Below are 26,496 nucleotides of genomic sequence, written 5' to 3'. Positions count from 1 at the left end.
GATGCTTTTCTTTCCAGAATGAGGGAAGGAAGCAAAACATTCTAACCAAACCTCCTTCTAAAGAAATAATCAAGGCGCTGAGCTCTAAAGCCTGTATTGCTGCACATGACTGGGAGAATAAGGCATTTTGCATTATTGCGTGTTGTCATCACTTTGCTCAGTGTTGTCCCTCCGTGCTAATTATATGTTTACATGCGTTGCATCATTGGGCAGAATTACTGTAATTATGTTAATGCTTCATAATCAACAGAACACAGTACCTGTAATTTACCAAACAAAAAGGACATGAAAAGGTAAACCCACAAATGGAAAGGGATACATTGCAAAGGATTTAATCCTCGGTGCAGGAGCAGGCAGGAAGCTTTCAAGCTGGAATATCCTGCTGTAGCCATCGGATGCTCTCAGACAGCACCAGGGCACTTTGCAAAGTGCTTTAACAGGTACTAAGGAGGCTAACAGACCAAACTGTGAACAGGATGTAAATGTTTGATGCTCCTCCATGAACTCTCACCCAGAAAAATCTGAGCAGTGCCCTTAATAAAGCTGCATGACAGACTCTTGAAGGAACAACAGGAGACTAAGAAACTCGCTGATCTGGAAATATTTTAACCCCTCTCCTATCTGTGGAAGTACAATATCAATCTCAACCCCCTTGTTGCTTCTTTGAAAAAAATTATGTGGCACTTGGTATATCAGAGCACAGTCTGTGTGCAGCTGGATCATTTTCCACCTACCCCAATCTATGATTTTTTTCCCCATTTATCTTGGCCCGGGTAGTTTGGGCTTCAGACTGATTCAGCCCCTGCACTTCCCTCACGTCCTGGAAGGCTTCGAAGGGCCTCTGTCACTAAGGGTTAAGTATCCAAAGTCAACAGCGGAATAAACAGGGACATTAAACAAGACAAGGAGTTATCCCGAGTGGTCATTAAGTGGTGAAGAGTAATACAAATAGGATCGAGTCCCAAGTGCCTTCCTTGTAAGTGGAGACACAAGAAAGTTTCAAGCAAAATCGTCAGATTTCATCTACCAGGAATTGCGCCTTGGTGGAGATCCTGCTGCAAGCAGTCACCTGCTGCAGAGAGGTGCAGTGCGGGCACTCAGGGCTGCATCCCGGGGATCAGGCTGCGGGTCACTGCGGGCACCCAGGGCTGTACCCCCGGGGATCAGGCTGCGGGTCACTGCGGGCACCCAGGGCTGTACCCCCGGGGACAGGCTGCGGGTCACTGCGGGCCGCCCCCAGGGCAGAGGGTGGGTTTCAGTAACTTTCCCGGCCAAACGAAACCCTTCGGTCCTGCCCGTCATCACCCCCTCCCCACACAGGGGAGCACGGGGGGCCCAGGCAGGGCAGGAGCGGAGCGGGCTCTCACCCCGGGCCAGGGCATCTGCCAAGGGGGCGAGGGGCAGCGGCGGAGCCCGGGACGGGCCGTACCCGCGGGCGGCCGCTGTTCCCGATCCGGCGCCGCGTTTTGCCGGCGCAGCAAGTGCCGGCCTTGCCGGAGGAGGAGCGGCGGGAGGGGGAAGGGGGAGGAGGAGCCGGTACTCGCCGAGCCGCTCCCGCCCCTCAGCTGGGAGCCCGCCGCCAGCCGGTGCGAGCGGCAGAGCCGAGCGGCGCCGCACCGAGCCGGGATGCGGGAGCCGGGGATGGGGTAGCTGCGCCGCCCTGCCGCGCTCCCCACCATGTAGGCGAGCCCCGGGCGCTGCGCACATCGCTCCCCGCCGCCTGCACCGCGTTCGCACCGGGCCGGGGGGACCATGCGGAGCGCCCCGGTCGCCGGGCTCCTGCCGCTGCTCCTGGGGCTGCGGCTGCTGCTGGGCGGCGGCGCCGCGGCTCAGTACTCCAGCGACCTGTGCAACTGGAAGGGGAGGTGAGGCGACATCCTGCCCGGCCAGCGGGGAGCGGGGACTGGCACGTCCATCGCCGTCCCGCCGGGGGAAGGAGTCGATGCCGAACACAAAAGGGAGACGCTCCCGCTGCGGTGCCCGGCCGGGGCTCGGGGAACGGGGCGGCAGGCGGCGGAGAGCCGGGGCCAGGGGCGGATCTGCCTCCCTCGCTCCCGGCGGGCTCGCCGCGAAGAGACGCTGGGCAGCGGCCCCCGGGCAGGGAGGGATGGAGGGACCGGAGCGAGCCGGGCTCCCTTCGGCGGGATTGAGGGGCCGGGGCGGGCTGGGCTCCCCTCGGCGCTGTTCGGGGGCTGGGAGAGGGAGGGCGGTGCCAAGTCCGCCGCGGAGAAGTTTCTCCCCGCGACCATCTTCGCCGCGGCTCCAGCGCTCGGCGGAGGCGGCGGCCGCGCCCGGGGAAGCAGCGAGGCAGCCCCGCTGGGACCGGCCCGGGATGCGCTGCACCTGCGGAGCGCTCCCGCCGCAGCCAGCGCGTCCCTCCCCGGGGCTCCTGCTGGCTCCCGTCCCCTCTCCTTCCTTCCCTCCCCCTCCGTGCGCTTCCCGCACTCCGCGCTCAGCCGCGCCGCAGCCCCGGGGCTCGCTCCCTGCTCCCGGGCACTCGCCCCGCGGAGATGATGGTGATGGTGATGAGCTCTGGGAGCAGGGGCTGGCACGGCGGCCGCGCTCCTGATTTATTCTAATTGCACCGGTTGAGAAACCTCTCCAGTTCTCAAGTGTTTATCTCCCAAATTATCTTTCCTTTAATTGCTTGTAATATGTTTAACGCGTGTGGTTGGGTCTGTGACCTTCTCCTCTCTTTATAGGTTTAAAAGAGCAACTCTGCTCAACTAGCAAGTGTTGCTGGGTCAGACTGACTTGAAGAGTAAAATGGTTCAACTCTAGTAGACTCTTCAGCTCTGACTTTCTTTAACGTAAAAGTTTGGCCGGCCTTTATCAGTGTTTTGGGTGTTTTGGAGTAGAGAGGATTCAAAGTGGGGAAACAATTGGATTGACTTTCAGCATCACGATTTCTTATCTCTTGCTGTCTGAAACACGGTGCTTGTTATTTACTTTTTTTTTTTTTTTTTTTTTAGTTTTCTTAATAATTGATGCATAGTTAATAGCAGTGAATCCACTTGAAGACGAGTCTGCTTGATAGGGATCAAACCTCTGGCAAACTCCTAATTGTGTCATTTTTCTTTACCAAAAAAACCGCTGAAAATGCTGTATCTGCTTTCATTCCAAAGCATCCCAGCTGTGGTACTTACCTGGACCTTACCACCTGGTACTGCAGCAAGTATTTTAAAAGAGTGGTGACAAACCCCTGCAATTGTGTCCTGTTTGGCTCTTATTTTTGTCCTGTTTTCTTAGAGCAAGCAGTGACCACTCATGTCACCTGAGCAGGGTTGGAATAAGCAATGCCTTGAGTATCAACTAAGGGGGTGATGCTTGAGGAGGGGAAGTGAAATTTTGTAACTGAGTTTGGGATGAACCTGGTGATGCCAGCTTGGATTTACTCACCTGTTGTTGTTCTGGTGAGCTGAAGTGGTGACAGCTTCATGATGAAGCTTTCGGATGGGCAGGGAAGGAAAAGCACAGTTTAGTCTGGGTGGTTTGACTTGTGTGAGTGTTTTGGAGTCCAGGTGGGCTGGAGTCTTGGGAGCGGATAAAGTAACCCCTAGCTGACTTAGGCCTTACTGGTGGCAAACAGGGGTTGTCAGAAATGCTGGTGGTGTTAAGGCCATTCAGTATAATCTGATTTGTCCTAAAACCACAGCAGTTAAAAAGGAAAGTAATTTGAGGTACCGGTAAATATAATTAATTAAATATTTCAGTGTGGATACTAAGAACTATATGGGTTAGAAAGAACTTTTTTTTTAATGGGGAATATAATATTTTTGAAGTCATGTGATGATTTTTATATTGATTGTTAGGAAAAGTTATGAACTAGAATGCCAGACAAAGTCTTTCTTCCCCACAGTGAAGTCATAGGTTGTGCTGGTGGATTTGAGAGTCGTATCCTCTTCTGTAGTAAACCTCAAGATGTTTTCTCACCTCTATACACTTGTGTGTATTAAAAACAACGGTCTTAAAACCAAAATGTTCTGGATATGTTTCTTTTCCCTATTAGCTTGTGGAGAAGTGATGAGCTTATACCTCTGAGTAGGATGAAGAGCTTCACTAGGGTTCCTATAGATATCCCTGATGCTTCCAGGGAACTCTGATGCAATGCACATCCTGACACCTGCAATTAAAGTACAGGCCATAATAGCATCTTAATAAATAGCTTGTCAGAGAGCTTCCAGGAAAGCTTTGTTCAGGAGAAAGCAGAAACTTCATTATGACATGTCTGGTTATTACTTTTGCTGTAACTTCAGGTTTTTGTGCTGCAATGGCCTCTTGATGCTTTGGGCAAAAGGGAGTTGGTGACAGGCTGAGGATATGCTGGCCTGGCATGTTGGACTGCAATCTGTAGTACAGAGAATTCAGCTCTTATGTCGCTGCTTTTGTCCATCAATCTTGCCCTTGGTGTGGTGGATGCTCTGAGGAATTCTTAATGTTCTCTAGACTGTCATCTCTTATTAAAATCTCCAAGTTAGGAGCAAAAGTTCCCTGTGTTCATTGCAGGGTGCAGGGAGGACATGGGTACTTCTAGGGCTCTTCAGGACATTTTTAGTAGAGTAAATAAATAACTTAAGTAGATAGTGTGAATATTCCTCTCTTTTTCTTTAAATAACACCTGTTCCACATTGCAGCATAACAGCTCACTGCAGTGATATTGTAGCTGGTTTTTCAGGGCAAACGTAAGGGGATGGCTGAAGCCGGGAAGGGAGACAGCAAGGAGACATGCAGTGATTCAGGATGTCCTCATGGATTGGTATGAGGAAGTAGCTGTAGAAATAGCTTGTTGTAGAAATAAGTCCCAATAAACAGCACACATTTAAAACAGGTGATGGATGGCTCATCCATCATTGCAACCATGAAACATCTGCCCTATGTCTTTGCCATATAATCAAAAAACCAAAACCGAAGTGAGCTTGGGAGAATAAAGTCTCCCAGGTCTCCATTGCTGTGTGGATATGGTGCGTGTGATGAGTGGCTAGTGAGAGCTAAACTGGGCGTTAAACAGTCTCTCAAGTGTGATGACAAATCATTCTGACTGAAAGCAAAGCGACAGGTTTTACTGGATGATGATGGTTGCTGTTAAATAATGTGAACGTGTATTTTGAAATCTGCTTAACTTTTGAGTCATCCTTTATTATAAGGCTTAATGTGTGCAGGTACTTGTGCTTGATGTATCTAATGGCATCACTCTTGCCTGTGGGATATAATTGGCTTTCAGAAGATAATTTCAGAGTCCACCCTGTTTTTTGTTTGAACAGTGTGAATGTTTGAACAAAATTAACGTAGCTTTTTTTTTTTTTTTTTTTTTTTTTTTTTTTTTTTTTTTTTTTTTTCTGGCAGGAATTCACTGCCTCAGTGTTGTTGGGATCACTTGCAACAGAAGTTTCACTGCATGAGTTCAGAGTTTTGCTCCTGGTGTCTTCCTTCTGTTTAAGCACTCAGGCTGGAATGTGCCAGTCTAAGTCATGCAAAACCTCTGCAGCTTGTTTTGATGTCTTGAGTAGGGGCAAGTGATGTGTGAGGGTAACTTTCTGCCCCTTTGCTGAGAGATAACCTTTACACTGTTTAATTTTATTTATTTGTGGCTTGCACATAAACAGACTGCTGTGTTTTCTGTTGAGTGGCATCATGTGTGTGCTGTGGTGAAAACTGATTTTGTGGACCAGATGTGGATTTACAGTCCACTTGAAATATCCCTTTGCAAGTAAAGTTTCCTGAATGTGTTAAGTACTACTGAATTTGAGGGCAAGAGACTAAAGGTTAAAAACTTGTCCCTCTTTTCTCCTCATCTGTGTTCTGGATGTGGCTTTCAAGATTCTTCCAAAGCACATGTTTGGAGGCTCTATTGTTATTAAATATGACTTTTTTCTTTCTGAGCTTCCTCATATAACCTTTATCAAGTGGGTCACACCGACGCTCACAATAATGAGTCACGTCAACAGTAAATGCAAACCATATGGTTTATTTTATTTCCCTTTTACACATTGCTTCTAGTTACTTTCTAAGTGCTGACTTGAATTTAGACCCTCTTCAGTACCCGAATATATCTTTGGGATGGGGAACTGTGTATTTGGAGGTTTCTGTTGAGGAACCAGAACCTGATGTCATCACTTGCACTACACTAAAATATGTTTTTGCCACAGATTTCCTGTGTAACCTCAGACAAATCACTTAACCATTTAAAATTATTTTTTCCCTGTCTTGATTCATCTGCCTATAAGTGGGAATGTTGTAAAACTTCCCTAAAGTCTTGCAAAGCAGACCTGTGAGGTGATGGAGAATCTGTTTTTGGGTAGTCCTCTACAGGCACAGGATAAAAGATGCTTGTGTTTGGGAAGTAGCTGCTCAGAGCGTAGGACGAGAAACAAGCTTGGTGCTGAAGTGATTTGCTCATACTCTCTTAATAGGTTTGTGACAGGACAGAGACTGGGACCAAAGGATTTTTCCCTAATGGCCCAAATCCTGCAGCCAATAAATCAGGCTTCCCACAACTTGTTCTTCCAGCTGCCGTGCCTGCACTGTGCAGTGTTGTATTGGGGCTTTGAGTCACTCTGGGTGAAGAGCTGGTGGGGTTGATCCAGCATCAGTGGTAGGCAGCAGGGGTTGTTTGGAGCTGCCTTCAGCTTAGGCTGTGGGCAAACAAGCCATGGGGATTTACTACTCGTTCTGCTTACACACGGTGGTTTGCTCTCCTCTCATTAGCAGCTGGCCCTGGGACCCTGTGCTGCTCGCCTATCCCATCTCTGTGGTCTCTGTGAAATGGTTGTTGGGGTGTTTGGTTTTGGCCATAGTAAGTGGCCACATGTTCTCTTTCTTGCTGAGCACCCACAGCTGTGTGTCTTCTTGTAGCCCATCAGTGAAAGTGATAAACAGAGCTTAAACCTCATATTGGGGAGCAGTGGAGGAACAAGCTCCTACCAAAAAAAGCAGCTCACTTCAGTGCTTCCCCAGCTATGACTAAGGAGTGAGGTGTCTTCTCTCCTCTTGCTACCTCCCAGTGTGGAGATTGGGGCTGCCCAGTTGGGCTAGAGGGTATCAGTAGCACATAGAGCATTGCTTTCGCTGCAGTTTACAGGGTGAGCTTGGCATCCCTCCCAGTTTCAGATCCATTGGGAATATAGACTTGGAAGGGGAACAAAGTGCTTGGAAAAAGGTGGAGTCTGATCTGTGAAGCTGGAGAACATGCTGGATTGAGCCACCAGGAAGGGAGTTTGAGCGTACGTGTTTTACTCAGTATGCACAGCTCAGCTGATGGGCAGTAACTGAGCCTGTAGTAATTTAATTGCTTTTGATCATGGGCTTATATCCTATTTAATTTTGAAGCCTATTACTAGTGGTTTGACATTTTCTTTTGGGGGATGATTTAAAATTGTCCCATAATATTAAGGCTGAAGTGTTGCAAGAGACCTGTGCTGCTGAGCTGGATGGGCCAACACCCAGTGATGTCCTGGGCTTCCTGCATTTGTTTGTCTTGAGGCTGGCATTCACATTGTTAGCTCTGTCATTTCTCTAACCTTCTCTTTCTTTCTTCCTCCAGTGGCTTAACCCACGAGTCTCACAGGAAGGATGTTGAACAGGTCTACCTCCGCTGTTCGGAAGGGTCAATAGAGTGGATGTACCCCACGGGAGCACTCATAGTCAACCTGCGACCCAATATTTCACCTGCCTCTTACAAACACTTGACTGTTTGCATAAAGCCCTTCAAAGACTCTGCAGGAGCAAATATTTATTTGGAAAAAACTGGAGAACTGAAACTCTTGGTCCGAGATGGAGACCGCAGCCCCAGCAGAGTGTATTGCTTCGGCTACGACCAAGGGGGCCTGTTTGTGGAGGCCACTCCTCAGCAGGACATTAGCAGGAAGATTACAGGCTTCCAGTACGAACTGATGAGCAAGGGGATAGCAGCTGATTTGCACACAGCTTCTGGTGAGTGCCGGGCTATTGTCATACATCCACGTCCTGTGTTGGATGCAGAACAGATGCTGAGTGAGGGAGTGAGCGGAAAAGTGGCTGGAGAGGAGCTTCGTGTGCTTTTAAGGGCATGTTTTATAAACAGAAATATTGCAGAAGAGTTGATTTGGTTTTTGTTTTGTTGCTGTATTTTGGGAGCTGGTAGCATAGGCTGAACTCCCGTGATTTGTTGAGGGCCACAGTGTGAAGGATTCTCCCCTTGCAGGGGTGGGGTGTGTCACAGGAGGTGGCTTTACCCTGCACTGAACTCCAGCGTGAACTGGGCTTCCCAGCCTTGCTGTAACACTTTTCTGACTACTTTTTTACTCAGTTTTTAAGACCTCGCTGCATGTTTTGAATAATAAACATTTGAACAAGGAGGCACTCCTTTTCCTTGGTGTTTTTTTTTCCCCTTTGCAAGTAGTGCTACTTGCTGACCTAATTATTGCTTTTTCTCTTTTTGGTTTTTTTTTTATTTAAACAAGAAAAATGGTGTGTTCTTTCCTCAGCTTTCCTTACTACATTGTCCTGAGCATTGCTGTGCCATGGCAGAGCTCTTCAACACCGTGACAATACTTTAACAGGACAGTGTTGTCTTCTCTCTCAACCATTATGAAAAGCAAGTTTTGTAGTGGGGAGCTTTACTCCAATGAAAAGCTTATAGGAAAGAGGAGTGGACAAACTGGAAGCCTGTAAAGTCTGGTACTAAATAGCATTTGGAACAATGGCTCTAGGTGGGACCTAAGTGTGCTGAGCAATTAGTTTGAGAAGAAAAACTGGCATTTTTGGAGGATGACAGGGAGAAAGGGGAATTCCCTTTAGATAGGTGGTATCTGGTTCATGCATCTTACCCATTCAGAATTGCCTCTAGCTTTTATCCCCAAAACCAAGGAGGGGGGATTTCCAGACTAGCCCAAGGGACAGCAGATTTAGGGTAGTTTGTCTCAAATGACCTCGAGGGTTTCAAGGTTTAGGTATTTTAAGTGGGGAACCAGATTTGTGGCAGCCAGGTTTCTCTTTTGAAATGTGGGCTGCCTTTGCTCTTTTGGGTGATGGCAGCAGGAAGGGTCCTCAGAGCACACTTGGGATGACTCAGCCCAGGGCAAACCCGATGTTTAGTGAGGCTGTGGAGCCCAAGGGCCCTATGTAGGCTGGCCAGACCCTGCCGTGCTGATGCCACATGCTCTGCCTGAGATGCTCCTTGATAAGCGGTGGTGTGACTAATTAAACTGCAACTGTGTGTCCCAGGGATATCTTCTCTGGGATAAGTGATTGCAGAACTTGTTCCATCCTCTCCTCTCCCCTGGCTGCTTTCCACATCAGGCTCTGGATTGTGTGTTTGTGTATTTGTGCAGCCCTGACAGTGTTAAATGTTGTCACGCCAGCTCGGATGGGGCTTTATGTTTGTGCAGCTCTGAGCTGGACTCAGCTCAGCTGAGCAGAGCTGGGCTCAGGGCTGATGCAGTAACCCCGGGAACTGACAGGTGGCAGCTTTGCCATTAAAACAAGAAAAATATAAACACAAATATTCCAAATTTTAAGTCACGGCCATCACTTTTGCCATGCTCACAACTGGTAGCTCATTATCGGGTGTTGTGTATTTTAAGCAGACTGCTCTGCTGCATCCAAAAAGTGCTGCTGATGAAGTGGGGTATCTCTGCAGAGCTGCTTTCCCAGTAAGATCATTTGTGCAAAGATGAATACACTGTGCAGAATGTCAGCTATGTAGTAAAATTCCATTGCAGAAGACATAAATACATTGTTTAATCAGTTATTTGGAGAATGTTCCCAGATTCAGTGCTGCTTTCTCTGCCAGGCTGTGAGGATGGAGACACAGACAGGCTAATGAGAAGTCACTTAAACTTATTAAGAAAAGTCCTGTGCTTTTTTCTTTTCCAAAAAAAGTTGCAATTGCTTTTTCCTGTAATGAAATAATATGACAGAAACACTGCTTGTCACTGCTGGGTTTAGTCTGCACTTAGATGGGGTTTCTCCTGAGCTTTGCTAGCATTGAGGACTTGCTGCTGACATCCTTTACCATCACAAGCCAGCACAAACTGCTGTGTTTTCAGAACTAAATGCTCTTCTTTACACATAGAATCTTGGAGGTTTTTAAAGCTGATGGGAGTACTTTTTCAGAGACTTTCAGAAGTCAAACTGAGGACTGAATCCAATTACAGCCTTCCTCTTTAATAGGCACTTTAAATCACTTTTTCAGTGACTGCTGTATTTTCAGCTGTAACAGACACTGGTTGAATTTCAGTGCTGTCTTATGAAACAATGTGGTGGGGAATCTGCTCCATTCTCCAAGTGTCTTGTTTGGCCAGAAGAAGCTTTTTAATAGTTCATCAGCAGAGCCTTCAGGGCAAACTAGAGATCTCTATTGTATTTTAAATTATTTCTCTTGCCTTTTTTTTGGATCCCCAGACTCCAGGGAGGGGCTGCACGGGGTGAAAACACGATGAAAATGCCATACATGACTCTTTCCACTACACACTTAGATGAGCTCTATTTTCCTATAAATATCTGTATGTGTGGGGGAACTGCCAAATAGCTGCCTTGTGAGGCTTCCACAGAGCAATATATTTGAGGCTCTTTGCAGTTTGTGGACTTTCTTTCTTCTGGAGCTGCTTCTAGTTTTTCTGTGAAATCCCAGAAGAAATGCCCTTTACTGAGCTGTTCGTTTGGAGGGGGAGTTTGCAATCACTGAAATCACTGGAGATTTCTTCACCGGAGAGGAGGCTCAAGTCAGAGGCAAGTGCTGACCTTAAAGGAGATGGAAACTGGGTTTAAGGTTCTGCATTTCCCACCAACCTTCCTTCTGTCCCTTGTTTGCAAACGTGGCTGACTGTTTTTGACTGCTGCACGCTGGAAAAACGAGGCTGCTCGTGTCTCAGCTGCAGCTTGACAGAGTTTAGCAGAGCTGGCAGTAGGTGTGAAGAGGTGACAAAGATGTGAGATGCTGTTGTAGATGGGGTCTGAGATGTGCTGGGCAGAGGAAGCTGCAGTGCTTCTCCTGATGGCAGAGAGCTGAAAATCATAAATATGGCATCATTTTCTTTCTACTTCAGAGTGGGGAGATGACTATCATAAAAGACCCAGGTGTGGGGCTCAGTAATCCAGCCCTTTCCTTGTGCAATAACTACTCGCTAACAACTTCTCCCTGCTTTCCCTAAATGCTCTGTTTGTTTCCTGGTGATAATTGTTGTACTCTGCCCTTGAGTTTACTCTCTCTTCCTAACCTGGCATCCCAGTGCTGATTAAAGGGTGTAAGTCATCTGTTTAATGACCTGTTGTGTCCTTAGAGTCCTGACATTGCAGGGTGCATCAACAAATCAACAATGCTTGGCATGGTGCCTGTGGTTTAATTAGAAATCCTCAAGTTTTATTAGTTTACAGCCATTCTTTCCCACTTAATCAGAGTCAAGCAAATATTTCAGTAGAAAACATATGCAGGTTCTGACCTGGCCTTTCTCTTTTTTTTGGAAAGGTTGAATGAGACAAGGCAGTCTTAACAATTTTCTGGATTTTGGGGACTTAACCCTTTTCTTGGCTCTGATTCTGCCTTACCACATTCTCTCAAGATTTTCCTAACTGTAGGAAGAATTTGTACTATACTGATAGATTTTAATTCAGGTGACATCTGGTATGGAAAGTTTTTTACTGTGATAGTAACAAAAAAAGTCAAAAAAACCCAAACCAAAACAAAACAAGTAGTCAAAAAAAGTGCATTTCTGTGGGGCTGTAGTTTCTTAAGATGGGAAGAGGAGTGAAGGCAAACATGCCACAGTGCTTGACATCATTTAGTGGGAGTAGTCCCTAATAAGGGTCACCTTGGCAATTCAAGCATCTTGATGGGTGTGTTCTCTCTTCATATCCAAAGTGATGGTTGACTGAAAGTGCTTTTGATTTCAGATTAGGTTTTGGGTTGCACCCCTCTATCATTCCCATCCACGCTGATGGTCCATTAACTCCAGCTCATGCTTTGCAGCCTCAGTGTTTGTCCAAATGAAGAGCTGAGGCACTGTGACATTTTGGCCTGAGGCCATTGGAGAATCAGCAGAACTTGTTTAAGTCGTTGAATTCTGTTGATTCTAATCTCTTCTGCTTGTGCTGGAAGAAAATACTCTGAGTATCAGCTATGCTGCCCATACAGGCAAGTAGATGGAGGTTTTGGCAAAAGTGTTGTTTGGCCACTTAGTCCCTACGAGGTTTCTGAAGGTGCTGACCCACACGAGCTGCTCAGCTGTGCCTGGTTTAGGTCTGCCTTGCACCACAGCAGACTGCTTGCATTAAATTTCTATGATAACTGTGAAGGTCCCTTGAGTGTAATTTACTTTTTGAATGCTTCAGCTTTTGCTCAACTAATCTGGAACAAGAATCTGTAGGTTTGACTGAAGGTTTTGGAGAAGAAGGTGAATCCTCCTCCCCATCCCACCGAAGGACCTTTATTTTGTTACCTAAAGTCTGTGTTTCAAGAGTGTTGCTTCAAACTCTGGGTCCAGCTTTGTTCAAGCTGTGTAGTTTGCTTTTCCCATTGCATACTCATGGGGATGGCTGTAATTCAGTTGTCAGAGCTATATTGAAAGTCCTTTCATTACCCACCTGCTTTTGTGCAGTAAAGAAGTCAAACTTTAACAAAAATGCCTCTTTATCTTGATGGCATCTACAGACTTAGTGCAGGTTCTATTAACTGTTTTATACGTTTCTTTAACAATGCTGGGTACCTGGCTGAGAATATTAATACATAGGAGGTACAGCACTTAGGTGGGTATCTGAAAAACAAGGCAAAACTGGATAAATCCAGTTAAGTAATTAACAGTATTCGGCTATTTCCTGTATGCTGTTAATTCACTGTCCTGAGGAAACAGATTGGAAATTCAGAAAGCTCGTAAGTATTTGGGCTATAGCAATGTTTCTGCTAACAAATGGCTTTTTAAAGCAACCTTCTTAACTTTTGATCTTGAATGCAGTGTGTGTTTGGCAGGGGTGGGGCACCAATCTGCCCTATCTCTGCTGGTATCCTCACAGGGCTCTATTGTCATTCCAGTTTGTAGGCTCCTCATCTCATGCTTTCCTCTGGTTCCTCACAAATATCCAATCTTTTTCTTTATTATTTTTTTTTTTTCTTTCTTTCTTGGAGGTTGGATGTGCTGCTTAGCTTTGTGACCTGAAGCAGCAGATCATAGAATCACAGAGTGGTTTATATTGGAAGAGACCTTTAAAGTCCATCCAGTCCAGCCCTCTGCAGTGTGCAGGGACACCTTCTGCTAGACCACATTGCTCAGAGCCCCATCCAAGCTGGCTTGGAATGTTTCCAAGTTTAGGGCATCTACCACTACTCTGGCTGTCCTGTTCCAGTATTTCACCATCCTCACACTGGTGTATTTTTCACTTCTTGTCAGAGTGGAAACTTTCTGGTGTTTTGTGCCAAGGCTGGTGAGCAGGAGGCCGTGCCCGGTGTGCCCGCTCTCAGCCAGGGTAACCGTGACTGTGCTCCTCGCTGCCGTGGGCAGAAGAGGTGATGGAAAGAGGCACTTGGAACACTTAAACTGGAAGTCCCCGTGACATTTATGCTTAGCACAGGTTCTGCCTGAGTAATTGTGACCATCTGAGATGTTGGCACTGTGCTGTGTGGCAGAGTGGGAGCGCGCTGGGTGCTGCAGGGGGTCTGTTCCAATACACCCCATCAGATCAGAAAAATGGCTTGCTTTGTATTTTTCCTCCTCCCTGTTTCCCGTGCAGGTTAAAACTCTCACACCTCTTGGGGCTGGGGGGTTAGAGCTAGATGGTTTTAAGGTTCCTTCCAACCCAAACCATCCTGTGACTCTGATTTGCACAGAACAGGCTGATACTGCATTGCTCCCACTGGGGGTTGCAGGTGAAATGAAGCATGAACAGCGAAGCAGAGTTGAGGGATCTGCTCTGTAAGCCTGACACAAGCCTCACACCTTGCTGGATGGCTCACCTGTGCACTTAAAGCTTTGATGGCTTGTTTGCCTTTTCTCTGAAAGGTCATAAGCAAGCTTTAAGAGAAAAACACCAGGAAACGACCTTTATTGCAGTTTCTCAAAATACACTTCAATAATTGGCCGTATAAGGGATCCTTCTGCCACTCCTGTTATAGGATACAATATTTCAAAGGGGTTTTTTGTCTGTGTGCTCCCCCTCTTTGCAGGTGTCTTTCCACACTAACTTGTCTTTCCCATAGTAATGGATAATCCCAAACTTGGTACAAAGTAACCTTGAAAATATAAACAACATTCCCTAACCCTAATGTGCTAAAAACCCATTTAAAGCTAGTTTTTGAGGGTGTGTCACTGAACTGCGCGTCATGGATCAGCACCTAGCTGGCTCAGGCTGGCTGCAGTGTAACACTGCCTGGAGTGGGATTAATTTTGAGAAGCTGGAAACCTGCTCCAATTATTCATGTGCCTGAAGTGGTCAGGTTTGTGGTGAATGATTGACTGGGTGGGAGAGTTTGAGAACAAAGTTTTTGATTTTCTTATTTTTTCCTGTGTGGAATGGTTTCAAAGTGCTGTTCTGATGCTCAGGGAATGTACACGCTCTTACATCATCTTGAACTGAGCAAGGATGATGTTTTGGGGATCTGAGTCTGAAAAATATTGGACTAAGAAGTCTTCACCTAAAAGAAAGCCCCCACCAAAATTGGGTGGATGTCCTAATTCAATCTCTTGTTCTCCCAACAAAATGCTTTTGCCAGCATCTTCTCTGGCTCTGCTTGCCCTTTGATGCTGTCGGACAGGAGTTGGTTTTGCAGTGGGCAAAGGAGGTGACAATGGGGCTGCAGTGATAAATACACAGCTGCAGGGGAGAGGGGGAAGCAAATAGCTTATTTTTGCTAGACTGGCCACAAATGCCGTTAGCTTATTTCTCAACTCAGTGGGCAGTCAAAACCAATAAGCAGTCAGGTGTATTGTCCGGGCAGCTGGGGCTCTGCTCTGCGCTGACCTTTGTGTACCACCAAAGATGGGCCCACAAACAGAGCTGCAATCCAGCCCAGTTGCTTGGCAGTCTTTAATAATGCTCTGTGCTTGCTCTGCAAAACTGTTTAGTTTGCTGATTCCTGAGGCTCTGGTTAAAGAAGGGATGAGAGGGCGGGGAAGCTGCATTCCTCTTCCCACTTACTGAGACGTGGGCCAAATCTTTCCTGTGTTGGGAGTCTTGGTTTGCAGGACAGAAAATCTCTTTCACCTTAATCTGTGCTAGAAGCCAGAAAATATTCACTGTAATATTGCACAGATACTTGGAAAATATCCTGGACCTAAAGCTGTGATATGTTCTGTCTGACCTTGGGAGGTTTAATACTGGGTCAGAAAAGCTGCTGCCCTATGAAGCCTTGATCCAGGTAACCTTTGGTGCTGGTTCAGATTTGTGGAAGGATTTTTTTGGTTTTGTATTGTGTGGGCACCTCCTGACTCCTTTATGGGATTTGAGCATTAACTCCTGCAATGGGCATCACCTCTGGTGTTTGCCCATATCCTTTCTGTATGGAAGCCCTGGGAGAGCTGGAGTGATCAGAGGTGCTGGGATACACACACAGAGCTTGTCTGGCATTCCATTGCCCTGTCTGCCTCCCAGGATCAGTCCTGTTTGTACAGGATGCACCTCTGCCCCACCAGAACTGCCAGTAGCTTTACAGCAATTTCTTCTGTCTGCAAGTGGATGTCAGAAATTTGAGAGGAAAAAAATGTTGCTATGTGAAACTGGTGAATGAACTTCATAGGATCGAGCACTGTGTGCTTTTAAGTAGGAGTAGGTGATACATCTCAAAGCTTTTACTGTTGCAAATGAAAAATCTTAAGTAGCTTTTTTTTTAGGCTAACTGAACAATGTTGCAGCATCGAGGATCTCTCGTGTAGACGTAGCCCTTCCACAGCCCTTCTCAAGAGTGGGCTGGTCAAATAACATGGTTTTATAATGAAAACTGGCCTTGTTCCTTCAGAGCTCTCCCACATACCAAAAAGAATTTGATTCCTAGAAACAGGAAGGAGAAGGACCTGTGTGGAGCTGAGTGCATATACGCTTTTTTTTTTTAAAGTCTCACTTAATCTTTGATCTGTCATTACTCCACTCCCAGGGTTTAACTTTAACCAGCCACTTGGTTCTTAATTCTATTCCTCTGCTCCATAGGAGGCATTAATGGACCGGACCGAAGAGGAGGGAGGGAGGGAAGGCTTTGTGTTCCTGGCAGGTTTCCAGCCTGGTAGTAGGTGCTGGCTCCAGCCTCTCCTGTAGCCCTGGCAGGGGCAGGGAGAAGTGCTTGGCTGCACAATTTCCCCAGGGCATGGAAGTGAAAAACACCTTACTTGTCCATTTTCTGCCGTGCAAGCACTGCATGACATCTCAGCTGAGTGCTGTGCTAGCTATGGGAGACAAAGCCCAACAAGGCATCAAAAACTTTATAACTTCACGTTTTCCTTGATCTGACCCGTGCGAGCTCTTACAAGGCTTTGGCATGACTTTTTCTTTAGAAGAAAGAAGAAATATTTTCAGCACGAATTTCGGGAGGGGATGAGCCAAGCCATAAATCTTGGCAGGTTTTGAGTCAGGGGAAGCATTCGCTTTGGTCCTGTGTGGCGGGCGGGCAGCGCAGGGGTGCGATGCTGCAGCTGCCTGTGCTGGCACGTTCTCGTGGGCTGACAGTGAGGGACACTCAGCCCCAGCCCTTCTGCTGCAGGTCAGAGGAGATCAGAGGAGCCCCTCAACCATCCAGAGGCACCTCTGACTTCCAGCAACTCGTTTCTCCTCATGCTTCCCATTCCTAATCCCCCTTGGGCAGTAGTGGTAAGTTTGAGGAAGGAGAAGAGGTATTTTCTGTGAGACAGACAAATAGAGCTGCTTTTTTATGGCTTTATAGTGGTGTCTTGTGCACGTAGAGCAGGAGAAATTCCCAGCAGTTATCTTGTTGCCATCTTTTCCCTCTAATTGCAGTTAGGGAGGGAGAAGGGGAAAGCAAAAAAAAAAAAAAAAGCAGATGTGTACAGGTGCTGCTTGCACAGGAATGTGGGCTGGTGTGGTTGCAGAGACACTTCTCATTTGCTGGGCCCTGCTGCAGCAGAGCAGAGAGAGGAATTTAACTGGACATCTGATCTGCTGAGTGGGGCTTTTTGGACACAATATATTGCAGACTTGACTGCAATGGAGGGTTTTTACAGAGCTGTGATGCAATGGGTAAGTGTAGGAGCTGAGCTGGGGGTTGGCACTGATCCAGTCACCGTTCTGTCTCTGTCCACCCCAGTGCTGGGGTTTGCCACAAAGGAGAAAGAGGAGAGACAGAAAGAAGTGTCTTGAAGCTATGACACTTCTCATCATTTCTCCTGGGTTGGTGCAACTCATGCATGGAGGTAGAGTTTAATAATGTCTAATGCTGCTTAAATAAAAACTGCTCTGTGGGTTTTTCATTCCTTTTGTTTTGTTTTAAATTTTAAACAAATGGCTGTGTTTCTAGCTGACCTTTCAGCTCATTTGTTAGAATGGCTGCTGCATCTTGGAACAGCAAAAAGGCATCAATCCCAAAGGATCCTTACGTGCTCTGTGTCTGCTGAGCCAAGTTTCAATTTGAAAGCTGTTGCAAATGGAGCTTGCCTAGTACCAAATCTCTTCCTCACATTGTTTACATAAATAGTTAATCTTTGGTACTTAGGGACTTTAATACCCTCTTGGAAGACAGTTCTGTGAGAAGATAAATTTCTGGTTTATGATCTCTTGTCCTAACGTTTCTCGGAACACAAAGGTCATCACATCTCTAATGGTGAGGTTTTACAATATGCTTTTTTTATTCTTTCTTTGCAGGAAGGAAGTGGTATTAACTCTATTCTCTAGGCACAGTCCATGCCACAGCCTGCGAAAGTCTGCATTTCATTAAACTTATTTGCAGGTTTCAATCGTTCTTGGCCAGTGTCTGTATTTTCCAAGTTACTTCTGGAGACTTGTACACGTGTGCAAGTTGAACTGAGTGTTAGAAACGAGCTAAGGCAAGGAATGGGAATTGACACTTCCTTTTCTGAGGGGATAAAGTCACCAGTATCCCCTCTTCATACAGAGAGGTCAGGGAAGGATGTCCATTGCAGCATCATGATGTCGTTTCAGCTGCTCCATCACCACCTTGTCCTGTACCAAATCTTGGCTGTGTTGTGCCTGTAAGAAGAAGGAAACCTTCGAGTTTTGTTTCTGTGCTCATGATCCTTGTTCCAAGTTGCCTCTTCTGCTCAGCACAGGGGCTCAGATTAACTTTCTAGCAAATTGAGGGATGAACACTTCTGCCTTCAGAAGAGTACTAAACTCTCTCACTGTGTTACTCATTAAGCTTGTATTCATCAGAGAAGCACAGTCCCTTTGAAAACCTCATTGTGGCCTTAAAGGGAGCTAACAAAAAAAAGAGAGAGTATCTTTTTGCATGGGCAGATAAGGATAAGATAAGGGGTAACAGTTCTAAACTAAAGAAGGAGAGATTTAGATTAGATGTTAGGGAGAAATTCTTTACTCTGAGGATAGTGAGGTTACTGCTGAAGCTGTGGCTCCCCCATCCCTGGAGGTGTTTAAGGCCACGTTGGATGGGACTTGGAACAACCTGGGATAGTGGAAGGTGTTCCTGCCCAGAGCAGGAGGTGGGAACGAGAGGATCTTTAAGGTCCCTTTTATCCCAAGCTGTTCTGTGATTCCGTGGTCCCATGTCTGAGGCTTATTGATCCAGAGAGCTGGGAGCAGCGCAAGTCCAACCCTCCTGTTTGTTCCCTGACTTGGTGTTTTCCTACTGACATGCTGGAAAAAGTGCAGTGCTTGCAGAAAGCCCTGTAATCCTATCCCATCCAAAGACAGGAAAACCTTGTAAAACAAAGGAGTGATGAGAGAGCTCCTCTGTGTGTTGTGACAGGGTGTCAGTAATTTCCAGCCCAGCTGTGGAGAGGTTCTGTGTCTTCTGGCCCTGTTTTCCCTCACTGTGTGGCTGCAGGTATTATGTTAAATGCAGGTGTGCTGGATGCAGCTCTGCTGGCCTCAGCTCACAGCCAGCACGTTCCTTTTAAATACGAGATGCACTGACAGTGCAGATGCATTGATGTAGTTTTAGGTGGTGTTTCGGTGTGGGGGTGGTGAGGGTTTTGAGGTTGAATGTTTTTTTGGCTTGCTCAGGAAGAGCTTTCTGAGGTGGTGAGGAAAGTTGAGGTGTATCAAGAAAGCAAAGGACTAGTCACAACCTGGTAAACCAGAGTGGTTATCAAATTCTTGTCCACCCCCACTGCAAAGTAGCAGATCTTTTTGTTTGGGATATGAGCTGTGGGAGGTTTGCATCATGGACAAAATGCCCCTTCAGAGAGGAAGCACAGGTGTACTTAAGAAGAAATAATTACAAGGATTTATTTCACTTTATAATTAGTTAAAGCAGGATCAGGGCAGGATTTAATTTTTTTTCTTGCTCTTATGATGTTTGCCCCTAAACTCTTGTCTCCCAGCTAAATCACTGTCCTGTAAGCAATTGAGACATAATAATTTTTGCTTAGGACACAGAAAAATAATGGAGAAACGCACCATCACTGGAGAAACCACATCTCTATTTTTAGAATCTGCTCTCGGAAGTCTGTACTCTGTGTTTCCAGGAAGGAGACTCATCCCATGATGCCCTTTCCAGTACGGGTGCTGCCAGCAAGAGCTGCCAATTACAGAGCTGCCAGCAAGAATTTGAAAGGTGTGGGTGGGTTTCCTTTGTGCCCTAGGAATGAACGCTGATGTCAGGCTGAGGGAGGTGGGTGTGTGGCTGGAGGTGCTGCAGTACAGGCTGGCTGGGCTTAAATCAACCTGGGCTGCAGCAAAACCCACCTGAATGTCTTGAAGAGAAAAGACTACTTGTTTTAATCAAAAGATTTAAACCTAAAACTAGCAGAAAATAACTCTTCAACCCTGCCTGGACCTCCTTGGTAGCTTTTGGTGCTTAAAAGGTCTGATTGCTCATCGGAGGGTTGCTCAGAAGTACTGAGGTGTGGGTGATGCGTGCCACGGAAGTGCAGATAAGGAGCTGTGTGTTTTCCTCTCTCACCATCCACACCTTCACCACACCGCACGCGTGCACCCGCTTCTTCATGAAACCAAAGGGTATTCCTCGGTGAAGTGGTTTTCTGCAATTACTTTGTGTTGAACATTTTCACTTCTGCTTAAAATGTGTCTCTTCCTGTGCATGCTGCCGGCACAGGGGTGGATGTTCAGCACAGCCTATCTGGGGACATAGGATGGAGGTCTTTTGGGCTCACTAAGGGGAGAGTGGGATGGTGTGGACAGCCCTGCAGCACGGCTCATCGGGTGTTCTTGATAGCTGTGAGGTTGTGGAAGTGTGCTGAGAAAAATCGGGACAGGCAGAGGAAACTTCTTGCTTGTGGGTTGGAAGCTGGTTTTGGGGTAAGGTCAGGTCAGTCAGACCCATGGGTGGCTGTTGAAATGCAAATGTTTCAAAAGAAGACCAGGCCCCTTCATGTGGTTTCTGTGACGCCTGCAGCCAGAGCCAGCACGTCTCGGTTGCGTGTGTCCTGCAGGGAGCTGTCATCCTCAGCGATGGCCCCTCCATAACCCCCACCTCCTCTTTTCCAAGGAAAGAAGGGGGTTACGTGCACACAAACCAAGGGAGGAAGGACTGGAGCTGTGTGTGTGAGCTGAGAGAGGACAGGGACCCCACCCAGCGCTCCTGAGGCAGTGCTAAACTGCAGCACTAAAGGGGCACTCAAGATCCACCCACAATATTGGGGAAAATCCTGTCCAGACAGCCCAACTCCCTGGTGCTGGCAGAGCTGGGGACCACCTGAGGCTTGTGGCATCTCCTCAGGGCACATCCCTCTCTCTTACCTCGCGTTTCTGCCTCCCCGTGGAGAGGTCCAGGAGAGGACCAGCAACGTGTCTGACAAAGCTGTTGGCCAACAAGTGCGGTCTATTGTTAGCATCGCCTCGTCCTCCTCAGTAACACCAGGTTCAGAGGGCAAATCGCTCAAAGCAGCTGGGACATGACTGCTGGCTCGTGAGGAATGATGTAATTACATCTCCCTCTGCGGGGAGGTGAATAGAGAGGCCTTTGGAGGCACTGGGCTGGGGGTTGGAGGGAGAGGGCTGCCTCAGGTTACTTCAGGTCAGGATACTGTCAAAATCCATCAAAGGCACTCCCAGGAGAGTCAGCAGCCGACGTGCACAATGCAGGCTTTATGCCACCGGTGGTGGAGTTGAATTATAGGCATCTGGGCTTTAGAGGACTTCAATAAAGTGTTGCTTTTCTATCTTTTTTTTTTTCCCCCACCTTTCCCCTGCTGCTGTATGAATTAAGGCTCTTTGGCTCATGGAGTTTAAAGGAATTAGAGCAGCTGACGTTGATATTGTTATTGCAAGTTCACAGGCTGGCTTTTGGATGCAAGAACCTGGGCAGCCCTTGAGACATCCCCAGGGAGTCAGGATCTGGCAAACACAGCTGCCTTGTTTAGTAACCAGGCCCAGTTCCCCAGAAAATGAACATCTTCACCTGCTGTGCACGAGTGAAGTGCTTTTCTTGGTTGGTTTTTTATTTTTTGTTTTAGTTATAAGGATGCTTCCTGTTCTAGCCTGAGGTGTGTGTGTTATTTTGACCTATGGATGGAGCAGAGCACCTGCTGCCCAATCCAAAGGGAATGAGTGCTGAACTTCAGCTAAAGTCACGAACTTTTGTGTTAAACACGCAGATTCCTTCATGGCTGTGATTCAAAAGAAAGCGTAGGCATTGCCACCTCCTAAGGATTTAGTTTCTTTTATGAGGCTTTATAGGAATGAGGCTTTGGTTGTAGCCAGTGGATGTTATTTGCTTTTTAATGGTCCATTTACCTCAGCAGTAATCCTTCACAACTTGCTTCCCATCTGTGCTTCCATACCTTGTTTTTGCCACTTGCAAGATCTATTTGATACTCTGTGAATGCAGATGTGGGAGTTGTCCCACAGAAGAGGATTTTTGGTCTTCCTCTGTCCGGAGCTGCAGAGATGGGTGGTGGAAAATGGCTGTTAGAGCAGCTCACATGCCACCACACTGCTATGAGTCAGCTGGACCTGAAGCAGGTTTTAAGTAATGATCTAGTGTGAGCAATGCTGAGCATTTAAAATTTCCTTTTGTATTTAAAAAGGCTGCAGGATTTTGCCTAGGGTCCACAATTAAAATGATTTGGTTCTGTGTACGCATGGAGATTTGTTCATTTGATTTATTACTGTGTCAGTCTATTTAAGTGGGATGAACCACTTTTAAAGCATTTTGTTTTTCATCTTTAATGCTGTTGCTTGTGTTGCACTCCTCTTGAGAGCAGAAATGCCGTAGTCATTTTGGTGTTTTCAATTTTCTGATGGGGTTGGATGGACTACAGAGATGTCTGGCCTAAACCAAGACTTAAAAAGGCTGAGATGCCTTTTTATTATGAGGTCTTAGCAGAATGAAATATAAATCCAGCTGTGGGTTTAGAGGATGTCCATCAGCTGTACTTTGTTTTAGAGCTTGTGTCCATGTGAGAATGCCAAGGGATTTGTGCAGATTTGCAAGTTCCCTCTATTTGGTTGATCTAAGTCAGGTCCTCATTTGGCCAGAGGGAGGCTGGGGAAGAGGGACTTTTTCCCTGGATGGATTTAATAGGTGCCATGAATGAAGCAACTCCACAGTAGGATGTTTAGGGACTATAAGACTTGCTCACGGAAGTGGTGGAATCACCATTCCTGGAAGTGTTTGTATGGATATGGCACTTGGGGACAGGGGTTAGTGGTGGGCATGGTGGTGCTGGGTTAATGATTGGACTCGATGATCTTAGAGGTCTTTTCCAGCCTGAATGATTCTGGGATTCTATTACAATTTTCTTTGTCAGGTGAAGCTTCTGCGGTTGGTCTAGCCATAGATCAAAATCTCTTGAGTCTAAAGCTTGAAGTATCTTTAGCCTGAATTTATTCTAGTACTGCAGTTATGTCCAGGCTTCATCTGGTTCTGCATTTCTCATTATATTAAACATTTTCCAAACTTTCCCGAAAAAGAGAGCTGAAATAGCATGTGGGGAAAGAAGGGCAGGGAAAGCTGGCTTGTTTCTGAAAGCCCTGGAGGCATTCAAACTAAACAGAAATGTGATTGATCCAGATGCTATTTTTCCTATTCCTTGACTCTTCTTTTGGAGCTTTTTAAGCTCCTTGAATGATTCCTTCAAATATCCCTGCCCAGAAATGTGCATTTTACATTTCCTTTAATCCTATTAAACAGCGTGTTACACTGTGTATGAATCATCTGACTGGAGCAAATCTGGTGGATTTGGTTCAATAATCCTTCTTTCTGGATCACTGCCTTTCTGGGTCCTTGGAAAAAACAAGAGATTTGCCGTGTCTTGTGTCAGAGAGTGGCTTGTGCTGTCTGACAGGAGGGCTGAGGGAGCATCGGCGGCACCAGCTGCGTGTTGTGGAGTCAAGCTTAAATCTGCTTTCAAGTGCAATGGATAAACTTTGGGAAGCAGGTGGGGGGAGAGGAAGGCCGTGACTATTTGGGAATCTGGTAACTAAGTGTTTTCAGATGTTGAGGTTCAAAAGCTGAATTTTTTGGGGGTGGGGAGAAGCGTGGTAGCTTCAGTTTGCAGTTTGGTGGTGGACTGTGTGATGGAATCTCATCTTCCAGTCGTCTCCAGCAGGAGCCCTGCTTTGCTGGAGTCTGTGCCTGATCCAGGGTTTCCATTTTTCTGAATGATGTGTTGAGATGACACCAGGTAACAGACAAGGTTCTGATCCCTGTGCCACTGTGGACAGACTCACTGAGCATTGCCGGGCAGGGCAGATCCTGATCATAAGCAAATTCCTGAACTCAACAGGGTGTTATAGAAACATCTGTATTGCAACTACAGCACCTTCTCCTCAGAAATATCTGGCTGAGTACAAAGAGGAGCCACATTCTTGCATTGATTAGATTAGCGCAGATATCCAAGTGTTTCCAGCAGTACAGGAAATGGTCTTTGTGCTGCTTGAGCTCAAACAGATATGGGCTCGAGTTTCCGCTTTGCCTCAACGCCCTCCAACACATGCATTGGGGTTTTTTCCTCCCCTCTTTGCCTCCCCCATTCTGTAACCTCCTGGATCTTTGATGTGGTGATGACTAAATGGCCCGACAACACTTGATAGAAACTGTAAGAGAGAAGCTTATCAGAGTATAGAAGACACATGATCTGAAAGCTTTTGAGTGAATTTACAGCAGAGCACCTTGCAAATGCACCCAGTACCAAAACAGGTTTTGCATAAGTGCAGTGAGTGTGTGCAGTGTTTGCTAGACAATCTATCCCAGCAGGATTGGTAAAGAGATCCACATTCCTGCTTGGGTACAAAAATCTCACCGAGGCTCTGGGGTTAACTACACTTCTTGGAGTGGAAGAGATGCCAGGCAGATCTTTGGACTGATTGTGCCCATGTTGTGTGTGTTTGTCAGTCACATTTTTGTTTAGTTTAAATGGTTTATTTATTTAAATTTCTTTATTTAAAACTGCTATCTAGTCCTTTGCTAATTCTGACTCTTCCTGCCCAGCTCCCTGCCGACCCTGCAGTGACACTGAGGTCCTCCTGGCTGTCTGCACTAGTGATTTCGGTGAGTTGTTGTCTCCCCTGTCCCTTCTCCTCCCAGTACCAGTGTGGCCCCCATGAACACCGACAGACACCTCCTTACCCTTGGCAATCTCCACCAGCAGTAAATGTGGTCTAAGGGTGCTGGGTACACAGAGAGTTCTGAGGACCTCAGAACTGTCTGCCCAGCTGGCACCAGCCCAGGGTGGACAGAGTGACACAGCAACCATGGCAGAAGGTCAAGGATTTGGGTGCATCTAGGAGAGGCCATTACTTGTTGCCCTACAGTGTTGGTTGACTTGACAAAAGACCGAAAGTTTCAATAATTGTCCATGCTTCCCTTTTAAAAGGGAAATTAGCATTAGCTGTATCTGTAATGACTGAAGAACAGAAAGTAGGTTGTCAGGGAGAATTTGGCATATATCTTCTTGTTAGAATTCTTCTTCATGATTAATGCTATTTTTCTGATGTAATTCTTTTTCTGTTTAAATTTACTATATGTCTGCTCTTTGCTGGACAGATTACAAATATAAACCATAAAAAAATGCAAATATATACTGGTGGTTACCAGATCATCTTAACTCCCAAAATAACAAAGAACCAAAACCTGGGCTGCTGTAGTGAAGTCAGTTCCCCTGGCTGCACAGGCCTGAGTTTGGACCAGGGTCTTCCGAAGCATTTTTGAGTAATTCATCCTTAAAACCTTTTTCTGTTTCCAGTGATCAGAGGCTCCATTCAAAACGTAACGAACGAGGCAGAAGAGCAAGAATCCGTAATTCACGTCCGTGTCAACAAACTGTACAGGCAGAAGAGCAAAGTCTTTCAGCTGACAGGGGAGAGTGGGAACTGGAGAGGACAAATAAAGACCTTGCTCGAGTGTGGGGTGAAGCCAGGAGATGGAGACTTCCTTTTCACGGGACGTATGCACTTTGGGGAGGCCAGGTTAGGCTGTGCCCCTCGTTTTAAAGACTTCCAAAGGATGTACAAAGAAGCAAAAGACAAAGGGCTAAACCCATGTGAGATTGGCCCAGATTGAAACCCCCTGTTTGGCTGAAGATCTCTTTTAGTGTTTGGCCAGGAATATTTCCTGGCTGCAGTGGAAACTCTGAACAAACCTGGTAACTGAGGCTGGGCAGACCTGGAGGCTGAGACCCCACAGCCTGCAGTGCTCACAGGCTAATGGAAGCAACAGAGGTACGAGCTCAGAGGGCTGCCAAGCAAGAAAGGCTGGATTTTTAACCAATCTTGTCCTTATGAATTAAGTTATTATATTTTTTTAGTGACTTCCTTAGGAAAACAAACAAAGAAAACTCCCATGTCTTAATAAAAAAAAAAAAAAAACCCAAATGAAAGCCAAGATGCCTTTGTATCTTTTTAATACTAATTTTTAAAAATGTCTTAAGCTGATGTAGCATTTGGTATGGCGTATTCTGTATAAATGGCCAAGAATGTGATAGAGCACGGTAAAACATCTTAACATTGATGCTTTGTAAAAAGCTTGGTGTACAATTCAAAGTTGTTTCTTATGACAGAAATTTATGGAGCCAAACTCTTGTGTGTGTGTGTTGTTTTATTTTTTATTTGAAAGAATGTACAATTGCCGCCTGCAATTTTTTGTCCGGGCTGGCAAATTCTTTCCATTCCAGAGAAATAAAGGTCCCTGGATTTGACACATGCTGCTTAAAATCTTTATTTTTTTCCTTCTTCATAAGGCTGATCTCAGCTAGTCCAGATGTGCTCAAAGATCAGTTCTGGGCTGCTCCCTTATTTTGTGGCTTCTCTGAGCAGAACCAGAGTTCCTGTGAGGCACTGGGAACCGCAGTGTTTTTCAAAGGGGAAGCAAGAGCTATTTTTGGAGATTTTTAGACATGTGTCCAGGCAAGGCTTTAAGTGTTCTTCTCTCTGATGCCAGCGGCGTTGTTTTGGGACTGGCTCCAAGGGCAGGTTGCCCCTTCGTGTTTA

At 46.3% G+C, this 26,496-nt stretch overlaps 1 protein-coding gene across 1 annotated transcript; it reads left to right on the top strand.

Moving 5' to 3' along the window:
- The first annotated feature begins 1,572 nt into the window (after positions 1 to 1,572).
- METRNL (meteorin like, glial cell differentiation regulator) lies at positions 1,573 to 26,206 on the top strand. The gene is made up of 4 exons (XM_039562287.1): positions 1,573 to 1,865; positions 7,541 to 7,929; positions 24,500 to 24,559; positions 25,254 to 26,206. The coding sequence occupies exons 1-4, from the start codon at positions 1,753 to 1,755 to the stop codon at positions 25,568 to 25,570; spliced, it is 879 nt and encodes a 292-aa protein (XP_039418221.1). The 5' UTR covers positions 1,573 to 1,752; the 3' UTR covers positions 25,571 to 26,206.
- The last annotated feature ends 290 nt before the right edge of the window (positions 26,207 to 26,496 follow it).

The sequence above is a fragment of the Corvus cornix genome, chromosome 18 (assembly GCF_000738735.6).
Source record: "Corvus cornix cornix isolate S_Up_H32 chromosome 18, ASM73873v5, whole genome shotgun sequence".
NCBI lineage: Eukaryota > Metazoa > Chordata > Aves > Passeriformes > Corvidae > Corvus > Corvus cornix.
Note: the sequence above shows the minus strand (reverse complement) of the source record. Positions and strands in the feature narration are given on the sequence as shown.